The sequence below is a fragment of the Calypte anna genome, chromosome 4A (genome assembly GCF_003957555.1).
Source record: "Calypte anna isolate BGI_N300 chromosome 4A, bCalAnn1_v1.p, whole genome shotgun sequence".
NCBI lineage: Eukaryota > Metazoa > Chordata > Aves > Apodiformes > Trochilidae > Calypte > Calypte anna.
In genome coordinates, this window is record NC_044248.1 from 43,550,095 (window position 1) to 43,571,605 (window position 21,511).

General features: G+C 45.7%; 1 protein-coding gene across 1 annotated transcript; it reads right to left on the reverse strand.

Moving 5' to 3' along the window:
• Nucleotides 1–165: 165 nt before the first annotated feature.
• DAPP1 (dual adaptor of phosphotyrosine and 3-phosphoinositides 1) lies at nucleotides 166–16,385 on the reverse strand. The gene is made up of 9 exons (XM_030449527.1): nucleotides 16,196–16,385; nucleotides 10,390–10,512; nucleotides 7,059–7,192; nucleotides 6,184–6,314; nucleotides 4,589–4,636; nucleotides 4,300–4,362; nucleotides 2,618–2,703; nucleotides 1,972–2,059; nucleotides 166–1,540 (listed from the first exon to the last, which is right to left on the reverse strand). The coding sequence occupies exons 1-9, from the start codon at nucleotides 16,255–16,257 to the stop codon at nucleotides 1,490–1,492; spliced, it is 786 nt and encodes a 261-aa protein (XP_030305387.1). The 5' UTR covers nucleotides 16,258–16,385; the 3' UTR covers nucleotides 166–1,489.
• Between the last annotated feature and the right edge of the window lie 5,126 nt (nucleotides 16,386–21,511).

The following is a 21,511-nucleotide window of genomic DNA, read 5'->3' on the forward strand; positions in this document are numbered from 1 at the left end:
TAACAGAATGGGGGCTGCCAGCTTTTATACCACTTCTTTGAGGCAAAAAGGATGACAAAGCTTTAATAATACAGTACAAGAATACAGAAGACCTGGAGTTCTATAATGACATTTTATTCAGAAAAAAATCTGTATAAAAATACTTCCAAGTATTTTGAATTTCTAAGTTGAAATAAACCCCAATTGCTATGTCCAAATCTATACTTTTTTCTTGCAGTATGTTCCCCCCCTTTTCTGAAGTCCTTTCACAGTAAAGGCATCTGATGGCCACTGAGCTGCTGTGTCAGCAGCAGGAAGCCCAGTGCCACAGCACTCTGCACAGCAGAAGGTGTGAAGGCACTTCTGGTAGAAATGTGACCATTACCTAGGGGGATGTGTCCCCCTCCCCTTTCCTCATCCCTGGGGGAGGAGCAGGATCCTGCGGGGGTCTTGCAGCTCTGTCAGCTGTGAGACCAGGCCCTGCAGCTGCATCAAAATTTGCTTCAAAACGTAAGGTTTATTTTGACTACAGCACCAAAGTTCTGTGCTTCCACTTCACAGCTCTGTTAGGGAGCCCCAACCCCATGGTATCTCTGCAAGTCCTCCAGATGCAGGTGGGAATTTCCATCAGCTGGATGGGTTCTTTTAAATGTGTACTTTGACTGTACGTGGTGCTTTTTCTGTGGCTGATCTTCTTTACTATAAAGCAAGCAGCACTTGATTCTAGAACACAGTTCTGGGCAAAACCTTGTATTGAGTTTTCTGCATGAGCCAAAAGTACCAAATCCAGCCCATTTTTAAGGGGGCCAACACATAATTTTAGTAACAAAGGCTTCTTGCACAGGCCTGTCACCTGTGCTTAGGTGGCAGAGCTGCTGGGAACCTGCTGCCTGTTTCTCATCATCCCAGTTTGTGACCAGGAGCTATGGCAGGATGCTGCTTACCCTCACCCACAAGTGCTGTGGGAAACAGCTCTTCACCTGCAGCCATCACATCATGAGCCACACACACCTGGACTGCAGCAGAACTCATCCATCACCTTCAAAAGGGTGCTGGGATACTCTCTGGGTTGTAATACAGGGTACTGTTTACAAAAAATGTCATTACCTCTCTCATTCTTCTTTTAAGAGCCTGAACAAAAGACAGAGTTAATGTTTCCAGAAAGGAGTGGCTTTAAGTGACAGGCTCCAGGTTGCAGAAGATGCTGCTGATGGATAATTGAGATGGATCTTGCAATCAATTATCAAAGAGAGTGCCTCAAACAGCCAGAGAAGTGTGACAGGGTGGCTGCTGTGAACTCGGTGTGCACTGTGCACACCCAAACCAACACTCTGATCTTACAACTGTCTCCACCAGTGACTGCCCAGCCCGAGAGCACCCAGTTGCAGAGCTGAGAGCCAGAGTCCCTGTGCAGGCACAGACACGTGGCAGGTGTCACTGGGAGATGTGAAACCCTCCTCTTGTCAGTGGTGCCTTCCCCTGGGCAGAGTGCTGCCAGCTGGAGGTACAGCTAGGAACTGAGGGGGGCACTGTGCTGCTCCACCTGCTTCCGGATTTGTGACTGCAACAGGAAAAAAAAAAACACACACGTTACTCTTTGTCTGCAGGTAGGTGGGTGAACAACCCAAATATTGGTAATTTTTAAGCATATAACACTTTCAAGCCTTTTTATTGTCTTCTCATTGCTTCCTTCTTGACCCAACACGTGTGGTCTGTGCTGATGCTCCATATTATTTACTGTCTACTTGATTACATCCTTAAAGATGGAAATAACCTCTCCCTCCCAATGCCTGTGTGTGTTAAAAGGGCATCCCAAGACTGCCCAAGTGGGTGTGCAGGGATAGACATCCCATGTAACCTATGTATTCCCATATGAACAGATCCTCCCCTCTGGCAGGCACTGGGAGCTGTGGCAGGTGGGTGGCACAGTACTGGGACTGATGGTGGCAGTGCCAAGGGCAGCCTGAGGCACAGCCCCCCACACCCCCTTACCAGTTTCCAGCGCAGTATTTTCATCCACTCATCAGCCTCCACTCCAGTTTTTGCACACAGGTAGTATGTCCTCAGTGGGAACACTAAGCTGCAAGTAAACAGCAAGAAATATTCCCTAAGTTGCTGTCACAACAGGCAGTTCTTCCTAGAACTGAACCCAGCTGGCCTACACCAAGAGTTGATAAGGCAGAGCAGGGCAGGGAGGCTCAGCCCCTCTGCAGACACCAGCTTTCCAGCCAGCAATGCTTTCCAGTCATTTACAGCTTGGGGAGATGCCACCCAGCCCCACAGGGACAAGGGACCCACACTGGGACACAGAGGCTGTCACTCTGAGACCTGCAGCCACATCTGAACCAACACCAGGACTGTACCCACCTTCCATGGCTCTGGGCAACAGCTGTAAACACAGAATTAGGAAAAGAAATGCCCAAGTACATGCAGGCCTCTTCCCTTCCCCAAGAAAAAACCCTTTTGCCAGCAGAAATTTGGCAAAGCCATGCAGGTTGGTTGTCAGACTCCTGAGTTAGAGGAAAAGGGGGGTCACAGTCAGCATGGGAGCTTGCAGAGGCACCCAGTGCTTACATTTCAAACTTCCTTGGTGATTTTGGGCTTCCCAGCAGGGTGCAGAAAGCAGCCAGCAACTTACCAGAAACAATTGACTCTCTCCTGGGAATAGTCAAACTGCACAGCTGAGCATTCAGTTAAGTCCAGTGCCCGAATTGGTTCTGTGGCCTTGAAAATAAAATGGTTTTTAAAATGTGAGCACGTGAAAAGAGAGGGTAAGGCAAGAGGGTTCATCTGCAGTGCCTCCAGACCTTCCCAGGTACACCAGGCTTTTCCAGGCACAGGTACAACAGCTGTAATACTGTAATCCCAAATTAGGGAATGTAACACCAGTGGTGCTGTGAGATGAACTAAGCCAGGTATAAAAGGAGAGGAGAGTCAGATCCCATGGAGACATGGAGCAGAGATCCCTGTTGGAGGGAAGCTGGGACTGGATGCAGACTGCTGAGGGTTTGGTTGGGGCATTGTAACATAAATGACACAGCAGCAAATCTGGTGTCATGTCCAGCTAAGGTTTACAGAGAGCAGGGGGTGGTTACAGGGCTAATCAGGCCTAACGAGCTGCTGGATGTGTAATTAATTCCTAAGTGCTTTAAAAGGATGAAGCTGGGCAGGGAGAAATGCAGACAGAGCAGAGTGGTGAGTCTGGCTGTGTGAGCAGTGTCCAGGTGCCATGATTCAGCACTCTCCTTAAGAGTTTAATTCTCCCCAGGTGGAAACCTTTTAGTTTGGTTCAGCCTGAGTCTGCTGAGCACTCTGGAGGAGGCAGCTGAAGTAGACCCAGCCTGCTCTCTCTGCCAGAACACCCTGGGCTGTTCCTCTGCTCCTCCATCAGTGGTATTGAGGTGTTTGTTGCTTTCCTTCCGTTTCCCTCTGGCTCAGTGGCTGCTGGGGATGCAGAGCACTGGAAGGAAGCCAAGAAAAGAAATGCCAGCTCTGGGCCACCAGCGAGTTCCTTGCCTGGAGGTGTCTGCAGAAACCAGGGGAGCACCAGAGGCCACGTTCCTGACAAAGACACCTTCCTGCCTGGTAAGTCACTGATGCTACACAAAAGTTTGCACTTGGAAATGTTACCCTGGAAACTCAATTCATGTTGTCTTGAACTGAACTGAAAAGTGATGGAAGGTGCTACAAATAATGCCAGGGTTTAGAAGTGGTGATGTTTGCTGAGAGAGAGAGTACTTGGGTCTGCTCTTGGGTTGTAATATGTGAAGGAAACATGAAACAGGCTTGCAGTGTGGCTGTGGTTATGAAGGAATACAAGGGTGGTGAAACTGTAGAGGTGTTTTCTTGGTTTTATGCAATTTAAGATAGAAATGGAACAACAAACTGTAAGGGCATGCTTTTTCCCAGATGCAGCAGAGTGCTAGGAAGGGAGACTCCTTTTAAAAGAATGGTTTTCTGTGTACATTGTGTGACCACTTGAAATCAAGCAAGAAATCAAGGGATGCAAAGTATACTGCTAGGGTCTTCAGAACTGGTTTCATAGCACTGCTGTCTGCTAGGTTGTGTGGCTTAAAATCCACTGCAAAAAGCAACCAAAACAGCAGCTCTAAGACTGACAGAGCACAGTGAATCTTTTCCAGCTATAAAACCTATTAACTTGTTGAAGTTATCAGCAAAACCTGGATTTTATTTGAAAGATCTGAGGGCTCTGCCAGTGTGGGAAGCTTTAGCTTGGGAAGCTGTGGTACAGATGCAAGAAGGCAGAGCTATGAGGAGGCTGCAGAGGTTTAGAGAGTACAACTGGTGTTTGCTACTTACTGTCTGGTCTTTGAAATACTTAAGTTCATTCCTGTGCAGTGTAAACCACCTTGTCTTCCAGTTCTGAAAGATGAAGAATGGATGGTAATTGTCTTGTGAGAATTTAATGTAATGCTTCTAAGGGAAGGAAAACCTCTAAAGCTGTTCCCATGCTCTGGTGTACAGGTGTTGCTCAAAATATGAGTTGCTCATCTTTGCTGGGGAGTGTAGGGGAATTATTTCAGCTCCACATTGCCCAGCTTCTGGAGGTGATTGCAGAATGAAAGCAAGGAGGAAGTGTTCTTCTTACCTTGACTATTTTGCCTTGTTTTATCAAATATCCTTCTTTAGTACCGAGCTGTGAAATAACAAGGAAAGGGATTTGGGTTAGAGCCTGACCTCTGCTTCTGTTTCCCACCTTTTTGAGAAGCAAAACCTGTTGAGTGCATGTGCTTACTGAAAAACTGGTTTTTGAGCTGTTTCTCTGCCACCATGAGTGACACTGGGATTCTGTGACTTTTCAGATATGGAAACTCTGTGTAGCAACCATGTTGGGGGAGTGCAGACCTCTGAAAACCTAATTCTTGCCAAGCTAATTACTACTTGCTCTTGAAAAAATACTGCCTTTTTATGGGTTGTATGTGGAAATGAAGTTCCCCTGGAAGCTAAAGGGGTACTTGGCCAGGAAGTTGTGAGATACTTCAGAAGTGGTTCTTTTATCAACTTTATTAGCCCGTGTTAATGTACTACTTCCTCCTTTTCTCAAAAAAAAAAAAAAATACAGTATACAATTCTTTCCATTCTGAGCAATACTGCTCAGGACAAACCATGTGTCTCAGTTACATCTGAGTTACTGGGGATATAAAGTCCCTGATGAGTGCCCAAATGAGTCAGATGTCAGAGCAGGTGTCCCAGGTGGACAAGAGGATGTTCTCTTGTACCTCCCAGCAGCACAGCACAGCTCAGCACAGTGTTGAATGTGGCCCAGCCTGTTGCTGCACTCAGAGGGTGGAGGCTCTCCTCTCCTATCATTCTGTTTTGGGTTTAAGTCTGGGTCAGGATACAGCAAGCTGCCTTCCTGCTTTGAGGCAAGGTGGTTCTCAAGTAATAAAACCCGAGTGAAAATGCCAAAAAAAGGGATTTTGAGTTAACATACTTATTGGGATGTAGATGCTCTTAACTTGCTTGTACTGCCTTTCAGTTTGGGGTTTTCTTTTTCAAATGTGTTTCTGTCTGTCTTGGACCTTTTTTAATTGACTTAGAGGCAAGTGATGATCCTTCCTTCCTCCCAGTTAGGGCTGTATATGGCTAACTGGGAAAGGTAATTCTGGCATGCTAAAGGCTGCAAAGATCATAAGCAGCAATGAGTTTGTTAGGACTACTATTGGGTTCTTGTCACCTAATCCTTGTGTTGACCAAGTAAAACAAAATATGGTAACTCCTTTAGCTGTGGCTTGGTTTTGCCGTTTTGTGGGGGGGAGAGAGAAAAAGAAACTTCCCCCTGGCTGTAAAGAATGTTCAGCAGAATGAGGGCTTACAACCTGCTGTAGGTACTGCTGCATCTGGCCTCATGAGTGTGGTCAGCAAGCTGGCAGAAGTGTTGTGTTTGGTTAGGGTGGTGTTTGTTGGGTTCTGTGGTTTGTTCATTGGTTTGGTTTTGTAGGACAGCGTTCTAAAAGGAAGGTAACAGGAGAATGAAAACCTTTGGTAGGTTCCTTGTTTGGAGGGCCATGGCTAGGCTGTACTTGGCATGGGACTGAACAAGTCTGGGATTCTTTTGTCTCGCTGGAAAAGGCTTCCTGTTTTTACACCCCCCTGAAGGGATGAATTACCCATGAATTACCCATAGCTCACTCCAACCACACTAAAGTAGAGGCAGGAGAAGCTCAGCAGAGCAGAACTTACTGAGGGAGCATTGGGAACCAGGTCCCTTTCTGTCCTGCCTGTCTGCATGGCTGTGTGCACCCGCACAGACTCGTAGATGGCAGGCTCCTCCACTGCCCGGGGGTAGGGATGCTTCAGGACAATGAGAGTTCCTGCAGAGGAGAAAAGCAGGAGGCAGTCAGCTGGCAAGGCAGCCTTGGAAAATATCTGGCAGTAGCTGCCTCTCTGTGGCAGAGCTGACTTTACCTTTTCCTAAAATTAAAAAGTGTAAGAGGCACCAACCTCCCCGAGGTCTCTGCAGCACTCCCTGGAAGGGCTTTTCCTTGGGAACGAGCAGGACTCAGGCCACACACACATGAGATGCCATAAATGACCCTCCCAAGCCAATAAAACCAGGCTAGTATTTCTAAGATGTGTCATCTGAATATTTTAGGCTGTGTGAGGGGTATTTTGTACAAAAACCCATCTAGGGGCACTTGTTGGATGCACTTCTCCAGCCACACTTCCTTGGCTCTGCTGGGTTGCTCAGAGTCCTCAATACCTTGGGCTCCTGGACCTTGCCTCAACCCATTCCCTCACTAAACACCTTGTTTTGGTTCTGTTCTCTGTGAGAAGGTTTTGTCCTTCCAGGACGTGTATTTTGAGCTGTTTGCTTCTCTCTCTGAGAAACCAAAAAGTGCTCATGTCCCTGGTTAGCTAAAAACCCAGAAAGCTCTCATGTGCTGTGTCTTCAGAGTACTTGAAAGTGTTTGAAGAGGAACAGCTTACACACCAGAGGTTAATACAAATGTTTTAGCAGTAGATCTACTTGGTAACACACTAGAAGCTGTTTTTACTATAGGTCTGTGTGAAGCAACACTACAAATGTGTCCATACAAAGGTACAGCTCTCCTTACCTGTTTCACTCCCAATTAAAGGCTGATTTGCAAAGTGCATGACTAATTCCTTCAAGCTAGGAAACTCATTAAATCCAAATTTGAACGAAGTTCCTGTATGTTCAATATGGAAGTGTTTCACAGAATCTTTTCCCCTAAAATAAAAAGGGAAAACTTGTCAAGGCATAAATGCCAAAGGTATTTGTCATGTACAGCCCTTAAACAGCAGCTTCAACTAAAGGAAACTGGGCCCAGATCACAGGCTGACCATAACTGGCCTGGCAGCAATACTGCTGCCTTTCCTGTCCCTCATAGAATCACAGGATGGTTTGGGTTGGAAGGGACCCTAAAGCTCACCCAGCTCCAACCCCCTGCATGGGCAGGGACACCTCCCACCAGCCCAGGTTGCTCCAAGCCCCATCCAACCTTGGACACTGCCAGGGAGGGGGCAGCCACAGCTTCCCTGGGAAACCTGGGACATGGGCTCAGCACCCTCACACCTTATGCAACACATCTGAGACTGAGATCTATGGAGAAAAATCAGTGAGAAGACCCACGAATGAGGTTTCCACCCTTCTGTCTAACCAGGATGCCATCCCTTCACTTCTTGCTGCTGTGCCTACCCAGGCTCACTAAAAATGCCTTCTGCTTCTCTCTCAATAGCAGGCTGCCTCCTCTTTGTACCTGAACAGAGATTTAATGATCTGACTGCAGGTACTTAGGGCTTTAGGGTTTGTCTGCTTTGTACTCAGATGAGTGGCTGGCTGCTCTAAGGGTGTCAAACCTGAGCTGAGGTTCTTTCTTGGGGCAGTAACAGCACTTGTTTATGGAGGCTGATGGTATCTAGAGAAGTGTGCAAGGCTTCATTCCCCAGGCAGGCAACTGTTTTGACTGCAGACAAAAGTGAAGCATTTATTGCAAACATCTCTTCTGTGAAAAAGTTACTTCTCTTCATGGCATTCAAAACAGACCAGAGAAAACTTCATCTCAGGAAAAAAGTATGTGGCAACTATACTGAAAACATGGGGAGGAAAGGAATCCATACTATTTTTTCCATTGTTCATTGCCACTCCCACCTGATATTATAATATCAAACAGGTATTTAAATAAGTATTTACAGTTGAACAGTACTGGTGGTACCTCCCATGTTTTGCACTACACTCAGCTGAGCCATGATGCATGCAGCCAGGTGTGTTGTGCTGCTGTGACTGCTGCAGTCATAGGGCTTTCATATTTTAATTTAATTTCACAGGAAATATAATGTTGCAATGTGAGCAGCTTCTACTGTATTTCCTAGTTCCTTTTTAAAGTTGGCCAATCTAGCTGGGGGAGGAGATTTCAGGCAATGTATGATCTCTCTTAGAGCTGTCAATAAAACCTCAAGGGATGTTTAAGCATTGCTTCCACTTAAAGCAAACTATGAAAATGACTGAAGTTCCTTCTGAAGCAGAAAGTGAAGTAAAAGCTATAGAATGCATTGTAGGAGAGAAAGAAAATGACAGCCAGAATTGCTGAAGTTCTTCTTTCTACAAAAGTGTATCCCCCAAAAACTGAATTACTTATTCTAAAATTAAGTTTTAATATTAGTCAAAAATGTGAAAGAACAACTTAGCTACAAACAAGCAACAGGAAACTATTAAAATGTTTTAAAATAAAAAACAATATTTCAAGGGAGCTGTCCCACCAAAAAATCATGTAACAGAGTAAAAGATCAGATTCCAGTCTGGGCTATTCAGTTCATGTGGTAATGCAGAAAGTCTTGTTCCTTCTTGGGGAGCTGAATGAGAGTCTGGAATTGGCCTGAAGTAGACTTTCTAAGGCTAGAATTTGTTACAGCAGAAAATTTATTTTCATTAACATTTAAGCTTTTTTTCCCTATTAAAAAACTGCTTACCTTTTATCACAGTAATTTGTTTTCTGAGTGCCCTTTAAAACTAGCTTCAAGATACATCATTTTTTTCTTGAAAAAAAAAGTCAGGTTACCTCAAATAATGCTACTTTTCATCTTAAAAATATGAACCATCAAGACAATGATTCTTTTAAAATTACTTTGATTTGTTTGTTTTTAGGGAAAGTTATTACTTAAAACACTACTCTTAGAGTCTTGTTACTTTGTAACTTCTACTTTTTGTCACTAAAACTTGTTACTTTGAATAATACTGATTTTGTAACCTCCCCTTCCTGCCCCTAGGGCATAGAAATGGATATCCCCCAGTGGCAGTGATTTCAGCAGCTCTGGTCCAGGCACCTTTGTTCCTGGGTCTGCTGGCAGAGACAAGTGAAGGAGTTCCCACAGGCTTGAAAGACCTCTGGGGAACAGGGTATGTGCAAACTGCACTTCCCTTGCTTTTCCAGGGACTGCAGTTCCAAACTAGAAAGAGCCCCTGGTACTAAATATGTAGAAATTCTGGATTTCAAAGGGCTGTGCTCCTATCTGCTGGGGTTCTGAGTAGCTGGCACCACGATACTGACCCAGGTGACTGCAGCTTAAGAAGTCCCTGTGACTCAACTGAGCTGCAGTCACTAATCATTCAGAGGCTCAGTGTGAGGCAGAAATGAGTTTCAAAGCACTAGTTAAAAATCTCACTCTGGGAGCTTAATGTCTCATGCAGCTGGCAAAGGCTAAGAAAATATTCAGGGCTGGTGAGCTCCACTCAGCTGCCACACAGGGTCTGCCTTGTGTGTCTCCTGCACACCTGTGTCATGCTCCCTTCCTAACATACTGTGGTTTCACTCTTCTTGGGAATGATTCACTCTTCTTTAGCAGTGATTCAGAACTGATGTGAATTACTGGGACTGACTTCAAGGGCTTGACCTCTGTCACTTGTGAAATGCTGCTCAAACCAGTCACCTCTGAGCACTCAGACCAGGACAGAGGTGTAGAACCATCTACTCAACCACTAAATCATCCCTTAGAAATTATGGTTCCTATAGAGTGATGGAGAAACTGGTGAAGTTAGCACTTGCTAACTGGCATTACTGGTATGATATACTACTATCCTCACCATAAAGCTCTTCTTCTCCCATCAGCTGTTTCCTAAACTCTTGTAACTGACGTACATGCAGACTGAAAGTCTACAAGCAATCCACAGGATGATGTGTTTTACCAACAAGATAGTCTGAGAGTAATTTTCATATCCAAGCCAATTTTTTTATTCTTCTAACAAAACATCATTCAGCAGGATTTACACCACTAGGAGTATATATTAAAATAGTTTGAGCCCTAGGAAATAAATAGTTCTGCAGGACATCTCAGTGCATGAGGCATGCAAACAAATGTAAGGGGAAGTGAAGGTTTTTTTAACTGTTAGTTGTGCAGCATTAGGTGAAATCATTTCTGCCCATACTCTACCTTACAGAGAGGGAGTACAGATCTTCCCTTTCCTGGCTTTTCCTCAGGAGATAGCTTCCATCCTGCCCATTGGAAAGCAGCAGTGCCTCTGCTGCATGTCTGGTGAGGTTATCATGGTACCACCTGAGGAGACACAGAGGGACAAAGCTCTGAACTGACAGCTCCAGCTGGGTTACAGACACTGGGAGAAAAGAGGATGCAGCTAACATGGATAACATTTGGAGAGAGCAGCTTTCCCATAGGCACCTTTTCTCACCACCTTTCCCATGCAGCAGCCTCCTTTGACACACTCAGAAAACTGTTCTATTTGTTGTGACTGACAAAGCTGTGTACAAACCCTGAAAATTCTACTTGCATGAGCAACAAATGACCCAGGTCTATGTAGACAAGGTGACAGCAATTTTGGGAGGTACACAGGATCCTTGTATCTATTTTCAGAGCCTGTGCTTCCTGACATACCGACACACTTTGGTACACTTCCTCTTTTGGGGCAAAAACGCAACACTTAAACCCTTCCCATACTCTCTATTTCCCACAGCTCAGTTCATCTGCACTGCTAAGATCTGCAATTAAGTGTATTTGTCTAAACTTAAATTTTTCACTTGAAGGATAACCTTCTTGGGAGAAGAGACCAAAATTAATTTCATGAACAAAAATTTTAGGGCATCTTGCCGTTGTTGAGTAATGGAGGACAACACCCTGTTGCCTGTTCATTTAACTTTGATTAAAACTAACTTCATTAATTTCTCCCTTTATGGAAAGATTCCACACCAAATCCACAGGAAAAAATCCTGCAAAGAAGAGCATTAAATGTTTACAGCTTTGTTTCTACCCAGCACGATTCCCAACAGGAACACTTTGTTTCTTTTGATGAAAAAGGATCTCGTTAGAAATTATTTTGAGACCAAACACAAAAGAAGAGACAGAGCTATAGAAGGCTGGAGTGCCAGTCCTGTAGGAGCTGCTGTATACAGAATTAATGATGGTGACATTTGCCCAGCAGACCCTCTGGTGCAGCAGGAGGAGGGGACACTGTACCCAGGGCACAGGGTCCTCTTGTCTGTGTGAGGAGAGGTGCTGAGTCCCTTTGAACTGTGTGTGCTGGCAGCACTGGGGGTCAAAGTCTATTCCTGTGTCAGGCAGGGAAATACAGCTTGACTGGAAGCAGAAGCATGATCACTGCACTTTCCAGACTTTGTGTCATGGCAGTCAAACCTCATTTCACTTGGAAGACTCTTTCTCTGTACCTTGATCGTTGCAAGTTGCCACGAAACCTGGTGTCTCACACCAAGTTTTAACTTTTAATTTAGATGTCTGCCTATCTGCAGGGCCAGCTGGCTGATAAACTGCTTCACAACACACTCCAGAGAGTCAGCCCTTTGGAAGACAAGAGCCATGTGAGCCTCAGGATAGGCAGAGCATTGCTGTGCTGGCTCTAGGCAGTGCTCTATGGATGATCTATGCAGTAGGATAAACTAGTGCATGTTTAGAGACTGAAGTGTCATCATCCTGTCAGCCAAAATCTGCTTTGGGATTAACTGCCCAAGAGTCAAAGGCCAGGTCTGTCCCAACATGACCAAGGGCAGTGTCAGCATCTGTGCCTGGGGCTGGGCAACCAGCCTGGAGCTGGCAGCAGGGGATTAACTTTTTACATCTGTCACAATACACCGGGAACACAAAGACTCAGCCACAGTTAACCTGAGGATGAACGCTGAGTGACTTGGGTAATTCATTTCTCAGCCACTTCTGTTTTCAGACTGTGTAACACCCAGCAGAAACACTTGCTTTTCTTCCTCATAAAAATGAAAGAGCCAGCACCAGAAGAGAGCCCTGCAGGGAAATCTGCCTGCCAGTAATTTCTAGTGTCTGCAGGAATAACTCTGAGGTGTGCCCAGCTATCAGATAAGCAGAATGGGCACAGGTCACGTTTAGTTTTTGCATCCCTATCAGATCACTTTCTCAGTTATAACCTGGATAGAGTTAGAAACTGTGGGTGTGTTTGGCTGGTGTTTGTAAAGGGTCAGGCAATTCCAAGTTCCTTCTCTGAAGCAGGAAGGAGGTTCCCGCTGTCCAGCTGGGAAACCTCTCTTCCCTACCACAGAGGATTCCTGTACCACTGCTTGTACTCCCTGGTGGGTGGGTGACCATCCCTCTGGGAAGCACCTGGAGCCCACCAAAGCCAGCTCTTCCATCTCTGAGAGGGAACATTAGGGGGAGATGGTCCAGATGTGCTCTCACTACACCAGCAGGGTCATACAGAGGAGTTTTTTACCCTGGGTTTTGTTTGCTTGTTTATTTGGGGGAAGAGGGCTGGTTTGTGGGTTGTTTGTTTGTGGTATTAGATGTTGGCAGGTTTTGCACCGTTTTTCATATTATAAAAGGATCTTCTAACCACACTGAGCTGAATTTTCCTATACTTTGCAACTATATACTAGTTTCAAAGGCATATTCCCATTCTTGGCTTAAAGGAATAATAAGTACAGTGTAGTGCTTGATGGAGTGAGCAGGAAAGCACTGAGTAAGGAAGCAACATCAGTGTTATCCAGTCTTAAATTCCATGTATTCTAAATGTAGGCCTTCACTAGTTCAGCTTCTGCTTTTCACTTCATTATTCTCGCCCTCTTCTCTCAACTGCCTTTGTTCTGAATTTTACCCAATTCTTCAGCCCACTTTCCAGCTGTTGTAATTTTGCCCTTATTTGCATCAGAAATGCAGATAAAGGAATTTTTACAATCACAGGTGCTGTCCCAGTTGTATGACTGCCTCAATTCTCCATTTTTATCATCATCTGATCTAGGATTGTGATCTGATTTTATCCCCTCTTAGTAAAAGTAAGCCTGAAGGAAGTGTATTGTTCTGTTTTCCAGTTGCCACCTGTCACCTTATTGTCAAACCTGGAGCTAGAGGAACATAAAAGCTGTGCTGCAAGGCAGGGAAAAAATGGCTCAGACTGCAAATGCAAAAAAAAAAAAATTATTACTAAAACCTTGTCTCCTCTGGCCCCATTCCTTTTACCTCCAGAAGACAAACACTGTTGCCCAAGCTGTGCTGTGACAGAATTACCAACCAGCCTGTAATTATTCTGGTGACAACACACTCCACATTCTCATCTCTTGTGCAAGTAAGAGTGAGATGCAATGTGGAATTCCCCAGCCTCCCATCAAAGGTGATCAGGTGCAGGACTTTCACACTGCAGTACACAGAAAGGGCTGGCCAGAAACAGCCAGACACTCCCCCAAAGAACCATCCCTCCCTCTATTCCCTTTTCCTTAAAACCAGCATGCTTGTGTCTCCTGACAAACTTTAGTGCTCCCTTTTAAGTATTTTGGTAGACTAAGGGAGTAAGTTAATGAGGAAGGTAAACTGTTTATAACAACATGCTTTGACTTTTATCTTCCTGTTCCTTGGACATTAGTTCTACCCATAAACACCTGGAGAGTTAAGCTGGCAGTAAGCTGAATTTTCCCTTTGGACTCCTGGTTGTTTGACCATCCAAAGTCTCCAAATACCAGATATCATCTGTCTTAGACTGCAGATTTATTTAATATGCAAAAAAAAGTCAAAGCCATCAGTCTTGCTTTCTTATCCTGTGATGTAACAGAACAAAGTCTATCTTTACAAATACTGAGGCTCTGGAAAACAAAATCCATCCTGATAAATAGCTGTAGATAGACAGAGATTTTTCAGTGACTATACTTGTCAAGTCTTATTTCTTGATTTTGTATTTTGTGTGTGTGTGTGTCAGATGGGATGCCTCTAGAGCAGGGTTAAAATGAGGATAGATGTTGTACATACTGATTGATTTTTTTTTTTCCTCCCTGTTGCTTTTCCCTCACCAGCTCCAATATTCTCAGTGTAATTAGAGGAATGTTAGAACAGGTCCTCCAAACCTAGCAGAAAGTTAAGACAGGTTTTACCTGTCCACCCATCTACCTTGCTGACAAATTTCCCCTTTGACCATCTGACTGGGTAAACTACACGGGTATCTCAGTAACAAATCTCCCTTCTCTTCAAAAATAAATGAAAAGTCCTTCCCATTTCATACTTCTTCAAACCTGTGACTTCTTTGACTGTTGGCCAGTAAAGCAGAAGCTCTAAAATTAACTACTTTGAAATCTCCCCCACCCTGTCCCCAAAGGTATGTGACTGTCACAGTGTTCCTCATTTGCATGACCCTTGCTTCTGTTTGCCTTCTCTAAGGCACTGACATCTACTCACCACCAGACTCACATCTTACTTGTGCTAGGTACAGTGTCAGGTGTCAGTGGAACTCAGCACTGTGACACCACCTGGGGCTAAATCTGGGGTAAAAAAAAATCCTTGTGGTGTCTGAGAATTCAGTGTTATGGAGGGTGACACACCTACTCCTCACAGCTGAAAAAGTATTGACATTAAAGCAGCTTTTGGACTGTGCTCCTTCACCTCTCTACATTTAACTCAGCACACCTTCCTGAAGGGATGCTTACTATTTTGTGGTGGGGTTATTTATTTTGTGGTGGGATGCAAAGTTCAGCTTTTCCATTGAAGTGGAAATGTAGCAGAGGGGGATGCTACAGCTTTGAAAAGGCAGGTCTGTAGTAGTTCCTTTTCACTGGAACCACACCAGGCTATGGTCCTACACCATCATCTCTGAGGACAAACTCCTTGCCAAGCAGAAAGGATGCACACAAGGAGAGGTTGCTGGCATAAATCAACTCAGGCCATGTATTCTGAATGAAAAAGTGGTACTGGGTTGTGGTTTTTTTTATGGATTTCTGTAGATATTTTTTTAAGGATGAGTGTAATGTGACAGATGGAAAAGGATGTACCATGTACTCCGTGTGCCACCACGAAGTGACTGCATTTCACAGTTATTAGAGAATCCTGTAACAGGAATTTGATTAACAGGTTCCTCTGAATTGGGGAAAGGATCACAGAATGGTTTGGGTTGGAAGGGACCTTAAAGCTCACCCAGTCCCCCTGCATGGTCAGGGACACCTCCCACCAGCCCAGGTTGCTCCAAGCCCCATCCAACCTTGGACACTGCCAGGGATGGGGCAGCCACAGCTTCCCTGGGAAACCTGGGACAGGGGCTCAGCACCCTCACCTCAAAGAGCTTCTCCCCCATCTCCAACCTCAATCTCCCCTTTCTCTCCAAGTTTTAACCCATTTCCCTTGTCCTCTCCCTACCCCCCCGTGTCCAAAGCCCTCCCCCAGCTTTCTTGTAGCCCCTTCAGATATTGGGAGGTTGCTCTGAGCTCCCCTGGGAGCCTCCTCTTCTCCAGGCTGAACAACCCCAACTTTTCATATTTATATTTAATCTGTAGACACAGCCAATGCTAAATGACTTTAAATCAGGACCCTACTAACACTGATGCTACGCTCAGCAGTGTGGAGGCAGTCATTCCAAGTCCCTCTGTCCCTCAATCTTTTCCCCCAGCGAATTAATCACTAAAACACAGGCTGCGTTCTTCCTCACCCCCCTTTACCTCCTTCCCCCGCAGCAATCACACCTCGTTACCCCACCCAGCAGCTCCCACCCCGTCTGACCACCTACACCAGCACCTACACCACCCCCCGAGCGGCGCCATTTCGCGCAGAGACCCCCGCGCCCCTCAGCAGCCCCGGGGCTGGGGCCGCCATTTCGCGCAGGGACCCCCGCGCCCCTCAGCAGCCCCGGGGCTGGGGCCGCCATTTCGCGCAGGGACCCCCGCGCCCCTCAGCAGCCCCGGGGATGGGGCCGCCATTTTGCGCAGGGACCCCCGCGCCCCTCAGCAGCCCCGGGGCTGGGCGGGGGCCGCCATTTCCCGGAGGGACCCCCGCTTACCCCAAGGCCTCCAGTTCCCTGTCCAGCGGCTCGGTGGCTCCGTGCTCCCGTCGCTGGGTCATCGTCCCTCCGCGGATGTCTCCCCGCTCCGTACCGCCGGGGGACGCTGAGGAAGTGCGCGGCCCGGGCGGCGGCCCCAGCCCCGGGTAGCGCCCGCCCCGTCCCGGTGAGGGAGAGACCCGGCCCCGGGGCTTTTTCTGGGGAGCCTGAAGTGCGGGCGGCCAAAAGTCCCACGGGGTAAGCTGGTGGTGCTTGTGCGACAACGTGTCTCTCATACTGGGAATGTTTTGTTCCCCCCGCCCCGTCTGGTTTTTTGTTTTTTTTTTTATTCTTCCCCCTCTACTCTTGTGGGACCTCAGCCGGTGTGGGGTTCTGGAGCCCCCAGGATAAGGACATGGAACTTTAGGAGTGTGTCCAGAGGAGGCACAGGAGGCCGCTCAGGGGACTTGAGGCACCTGAGGAGCTACGCTGAGAGCTGGGGTTGTGCAGCCTGGAGAAGAGGAGGCTCCAAGGAGACCTCAGAGCACCTCCCAGTACCTGAAAGGACCTGCAGGCAAGCTGGGCAGGGATGTTTTGTAAGGGAGTGTAGCGACAGGGCCATAGGGTAATGGTTTTAAACAGGGAGAGCATAGATTTAGGTTAGACGTTAGGAATAAATTCTTTAGTGTGAGCCCCTGGCCCAGGTTTCCCAGGGAAGCTGGGTGGGTTTTTTCCTTACTAGGAAATTTTATTTTCTTTTTTACCAATGAAAAAACAAAAATCTTTCTGAGTTTGTCCCTTCCTCTACTGCTTAGTGAAAGTTTGTGATCTGACACTGCCCTTGATAACCTGATCCTGAAATTGGTAACCTCGGGTGAAATAGGTGCTTTTGACAATTTGCTTGGTTTTGCTGAGTGGTTTTATTTATTATTGTTCTCCTGTTTTGAAAGCTCCTTTGTCTTCAGCAGTGCTGAACCCATTCAAGGTTATCTTATCTCTCCGTGTTACTGAAAGGCACAGAAAAGAAGTTTTTACTGTGGAAAAACAGAGAAGAAAAATTCCAAACAGTGAAGAGCCACAACTAAATTGCACTGGATTCTAATTACATCACAAATTGCCTTAAAAGTTCATCACTGCAGGCTTAAAGGTGTTTTCCAGTGTGTTGTGGTAGGAGAGGGATCCCATCTTTCTCTGCACCCGAGAGTGCAGCGTTTCCTCTTGGTGCACAGAAAGTAAAAGCAGAAATTCTACTTTTGTGCAGCATGAATCAGCCTTCCCCATAATGCAGTCTACTTTATTTTGGTTCTCTAACATAACGTCAGCCATATTACAGAAAGGTTGCAGGTTGCCAGCTTGCATTTCCTGACAGCTAACATACTTTTTACTGGCAGGGTTTTGGTCTCTTTCCCATGCATTTGGTCTCTTTCCCCATTTTTGTGTCTGGTTTGAGCTCTGCACAGAGGAGACCTGTAGATAGCAGCAGTGCTCTAGCACTTGCTGCTCAGCACAGAGCACTCCTTAGGGTACTGCAGAATAAGGTGCCTTTCTAGAAACCACTGGATGGTTTGGGTTTGTTCTCATTTCCTCACGCCTGTCAGTCATCAGAAACAAAAATGTAATTTAATTTAAAGAAGAAAAAAAGTCTTGAAATCTTGCTTGATAACTACCCCATCTAATGAAAAAAAAAAAACAACAAAAAACCCATAACCCCACAAACCAATTCCAAACCCTATGGCCTTCACTTCAGGTCATGAATACATAGAAGGTAAACTGTGGTCCTCAAAATGGGGAAGTGCAGACCAATGATGATTGATACATAAGTCATTATCCTTTGCCTTCCCTGTCTCAGTAGGTTATTAGTGAATGTTATAATTAGCAGCAGACTCCAATAACTGCTTTCCATTGCAGGACTCACAGACTAGCAGGTGCTTTCTGTTGGGACAGTGCATTTGGAGGTGATGTGCCTCTGTTTGGACAGAGATTTTGTGATCACTAGGCCAGGTTATACTGTGTATGTCCTGCAGGTGGTCAGGGCCCTGCACTACAGTGGTTTTTCCAGGTTTTCAAGTTTTTACAGAGCAATTGCTTAAAACTGTGCAACACCCATGTCCTTCCAAGCCTTTGTAGTTTCCTGCCAAGTAGGATGGGCTCAGCCACGTCACCTCTGAATATGGTTACATATGGGATCGCAGATAGATTTTTTTTTTTAATCATTCAGTTTTTTAAGTCTCTGAACTCTGCTCTTGGTAAAAATACTCTCACTTCGTGTATATATATATATATGTGTGTGTGACTTTTGGAACCAAACATAGTTAGGATCTCTCACTGTGTAACACCTTCTCCTTTTGTTTGTTCAGCTCTAGGAACACCAGATACCCCTTTAGGAGTAAGCAAAGAAGGATTTCTTTCTGCTTTGTGAACTTAAACAGGGACATGAAAATCAGTACAGGAAGTTTCCCTTGATGCTTGTTATTTTTTTTTCTAGTCCTTGCTTGCTGTGCATGAAGTAAAGAGCTGAAGCATGTATATTTTGAGATGATAGTGGGAGATTAAATGCTTCTAGTCAGAACAGCTGTGTTATTGTATGCGGTTCAGTTTTCACAGATTTAATAACCTGGATAATGATGTGAAGATTATGTGTTCCCAGTTTCAGTTCTAGAAGGAAAACTTTCTAGGAACTTTCTCAGCCCACTCTTTAACACATGTGCACTTGAAGCTTTCTCTGCACACACAAAGTCTCTTTAAAATTTCCCACCTTAAAGCAATGTTGTTCTTTATAAATAGATAGTGCATGTTGCAAATGCTTCTTCTATGCAGCCAAACCTCAGGAAATAAATCCAAACATCTGGAAATTGTCTTGAAATGAGAAAAATAAGTGTTTCAGTGGCTGCTAGTGACAGCACAGAAGGCAAAGGAGAGCAGATCTTTTTGCCAAAGACCCGTGTGAGGAGCAGGGATGGAGCCAGGCAGCTTTACTTGTGGGCCAAGTGGTGGCTCTGGAGCAGGTCTCTGCTGTGTCTTTCTTAGTCCCAAAGCCTTACAACACCAGTGTTCCCACTGTTGGCAAATGGAAAACAGGGATTAGAGCCTGTAAATTCACAGCATCAACACTGGACTTGTCAGAAAGCATCCAAAACAGAGTGTTAGTTTCAAGTATTTTGCTGTTGACTACGTTACCACAGCAGAAAGAAAAAACAGATGAAGATGTAGCATGTGCTCTTTGGTAAAAGTATCTTGAAATACAGAATTAAACTGTTTAAAGTAGAAAAGAAGTTGGGGGAAAAAAATGATAATAATTTTACTTGCTGGTTTGAGAAATTTGGTTTCTTGTGTGATCTTATTACAGCTCATGTACATAAGATTTTATTTTCATTTCGAGACTTGCCACTGGCTTTTTGCAGCTTCAAAGTCTAGGTTCAAATAACATATAAGATGTATGGGTGCACTATGAAACTTGAGAGCCCTTCCCCTTTATGCAACTGTTTATGGACACAGTGACAAACTTGGTGTAACACTGAGAGCTAAATAGAAAGGAGCCAGGGGAAATATTTTACCCAAGTGAAATGATGGTATGTCAGTAGCTCAGCAAACCTGGGACATGGCATCATTTGGCATGGGATGGCACCCTGGCTGCAGAAGCAGGGTGCTGAGAAGCTGGGTCAAAAGGAGGCTGTCAATTACTTTGTGAGGATAATGATTGCAATTGCAGGGCCTGTTCCATCCTGGGGAAACAGGGGTTGATATGCTGCTCACATCTGTGTAATAGAAACCCAGAAGGCATCTTGATGGAATTATGGATGCCAGGCATTTTCCAGAGCCTTGTCAAAAGCTCAGTTCATTGCCAGCTGCTAATTTAAAACTACATATGCCCCACGGCAGGGTGATTTTTTTTTTTCTAAAAAGGGCCAGAACCTAGTCTTAGAAAGGAGGCCGATGCTCTATAATTACAATTTGATGGCCCCTGAGCAGTTCAGTTGGTGCTCAGTGTGCTGTGCAGGCCCAGAACTGAGGGCACATGGCAGGAGTGACCATTTGCAAAGCCAGCAGTGGTTTCAGCTTCCCCTCTCTGTCGGGGCATTTCAGCGACTCTAAAAACCAATCCTTTGTCACATTAGCACCCAGGAGCAGCCACCTCTCCTGGTCCTGGGTTATATAAATAGACACCCTCCCCAGAAGCCTGGTTTTACCTGAGACACAGCCCTGCCTGGCCTCATCCTGGCCTGCCCGCAGCTGGGAGGCTGGAGCAGCTCTGCCCTGCCAGAGGAGGAGAGGCTGTGCCCCTTGCTGTGCCCAGCACCCTCTGTGCTCTGCTTGGGGTGTCTTTGGAGGGCTGTGCAAAAGGAGGATGGGGCAGGGGAGGCAGGAAACAGTACTGTTGTCTTCTCCTTGTTCTGCCAGGACTGGCTGGCACTTTGCTGCATTTCAGCTGCTGTTATTGCTTGGCTTTGTGGTTGGTTTGGTTTTGTTTTTTTAACAGAGCAAGTGCCTTCGGCCAAGTAGCACAGTGGATGGTGTTAAAAAATCCCGTGTGCCCGTGCTGCTTCCCCATAGTTATTTATTGTGCCCCGGACTCCAGCAGCTGCCCTGGCTTCCCATGTGACATACATGCAGGTCTGTGCCAGCACCTCAGTCAGCCCCTCCAGCCTTCTTATTTATACTGCAACTTGCATAGCAGCCACCTCACCCCACTCCACATGTTATAATTAGACCTGGAAAACCAGCCCAGATAAACACAACGCAAATGTTAAAACTCCTGAAACTGATTGACACAAACAAGTAAGGTAGCAAAGGGCCGGGGAGGTTGGGTGTGAGGTGTCCTTGTCAGCAGGACAGTGGTCCTGCTCTGTTTTGAGTGAAACAGCAGCTTTTGTGTCGTGGTTTCACTTTGCAGGGGAAAAAAGTGTTTTCCCCCATGGAAGGCTCCGCTGTGCAAGGAAGGAGTACTGTAGGGTGTATCTGCAGAGGAGTGGTTGTCATCTTTGCACTGCCTTACAGCAGAGCAGGGTTCACTCCTGTTTGTCTCTTGCAAAGTTGGTGTAGCTCAGACTTTGTCAGCGTGCCGGGGATGTGCTCCAAGTATAGGCATGGATCTGATTTCATTGCAGACAGGCAAAACTAATTAAAAGGTGGTTGTACCCTGAGACAGGGATGAGTGAAATGTAAGCTGTCGTTGCACAAAGTGCCTGTGACCTGAGAATAAAGCAGTGATGATTTTTCTGGTTGAGGAGAAAGAAATGGTTTACTGAATAGACCCAGAAATGTGTCAGGGTGTGCCAGTGCCAGGCAGAACTCTGTGAGCTTTGTACTTCTGGCGTGGTTCAAAACTGCATCAAATCA

Coding starts and splice junctions, on each gene's coding strand:
- DAPP1 (XM_030449527.1), bottom strand. CDS start 16,257: ATGACCCAGCGACGGGAGCACGGAGCCACCGAGCCGCTGGACAGGGAA. Junction 6,315..7,058: donor TTTAATTGGGAGTGAAACAG/GTAAGGAGAGCT, acceptor TCTCCTCTGCAG/GAACTCTCATTGTCCTGAAG. Junction 2,060..2,617: donor GAGAGAGTCAATTGTTTCTG/GTAAGTTGCTGG, acceptor GTTTACTTGCAG/CTTAGTGTTCCCACTGAGGA.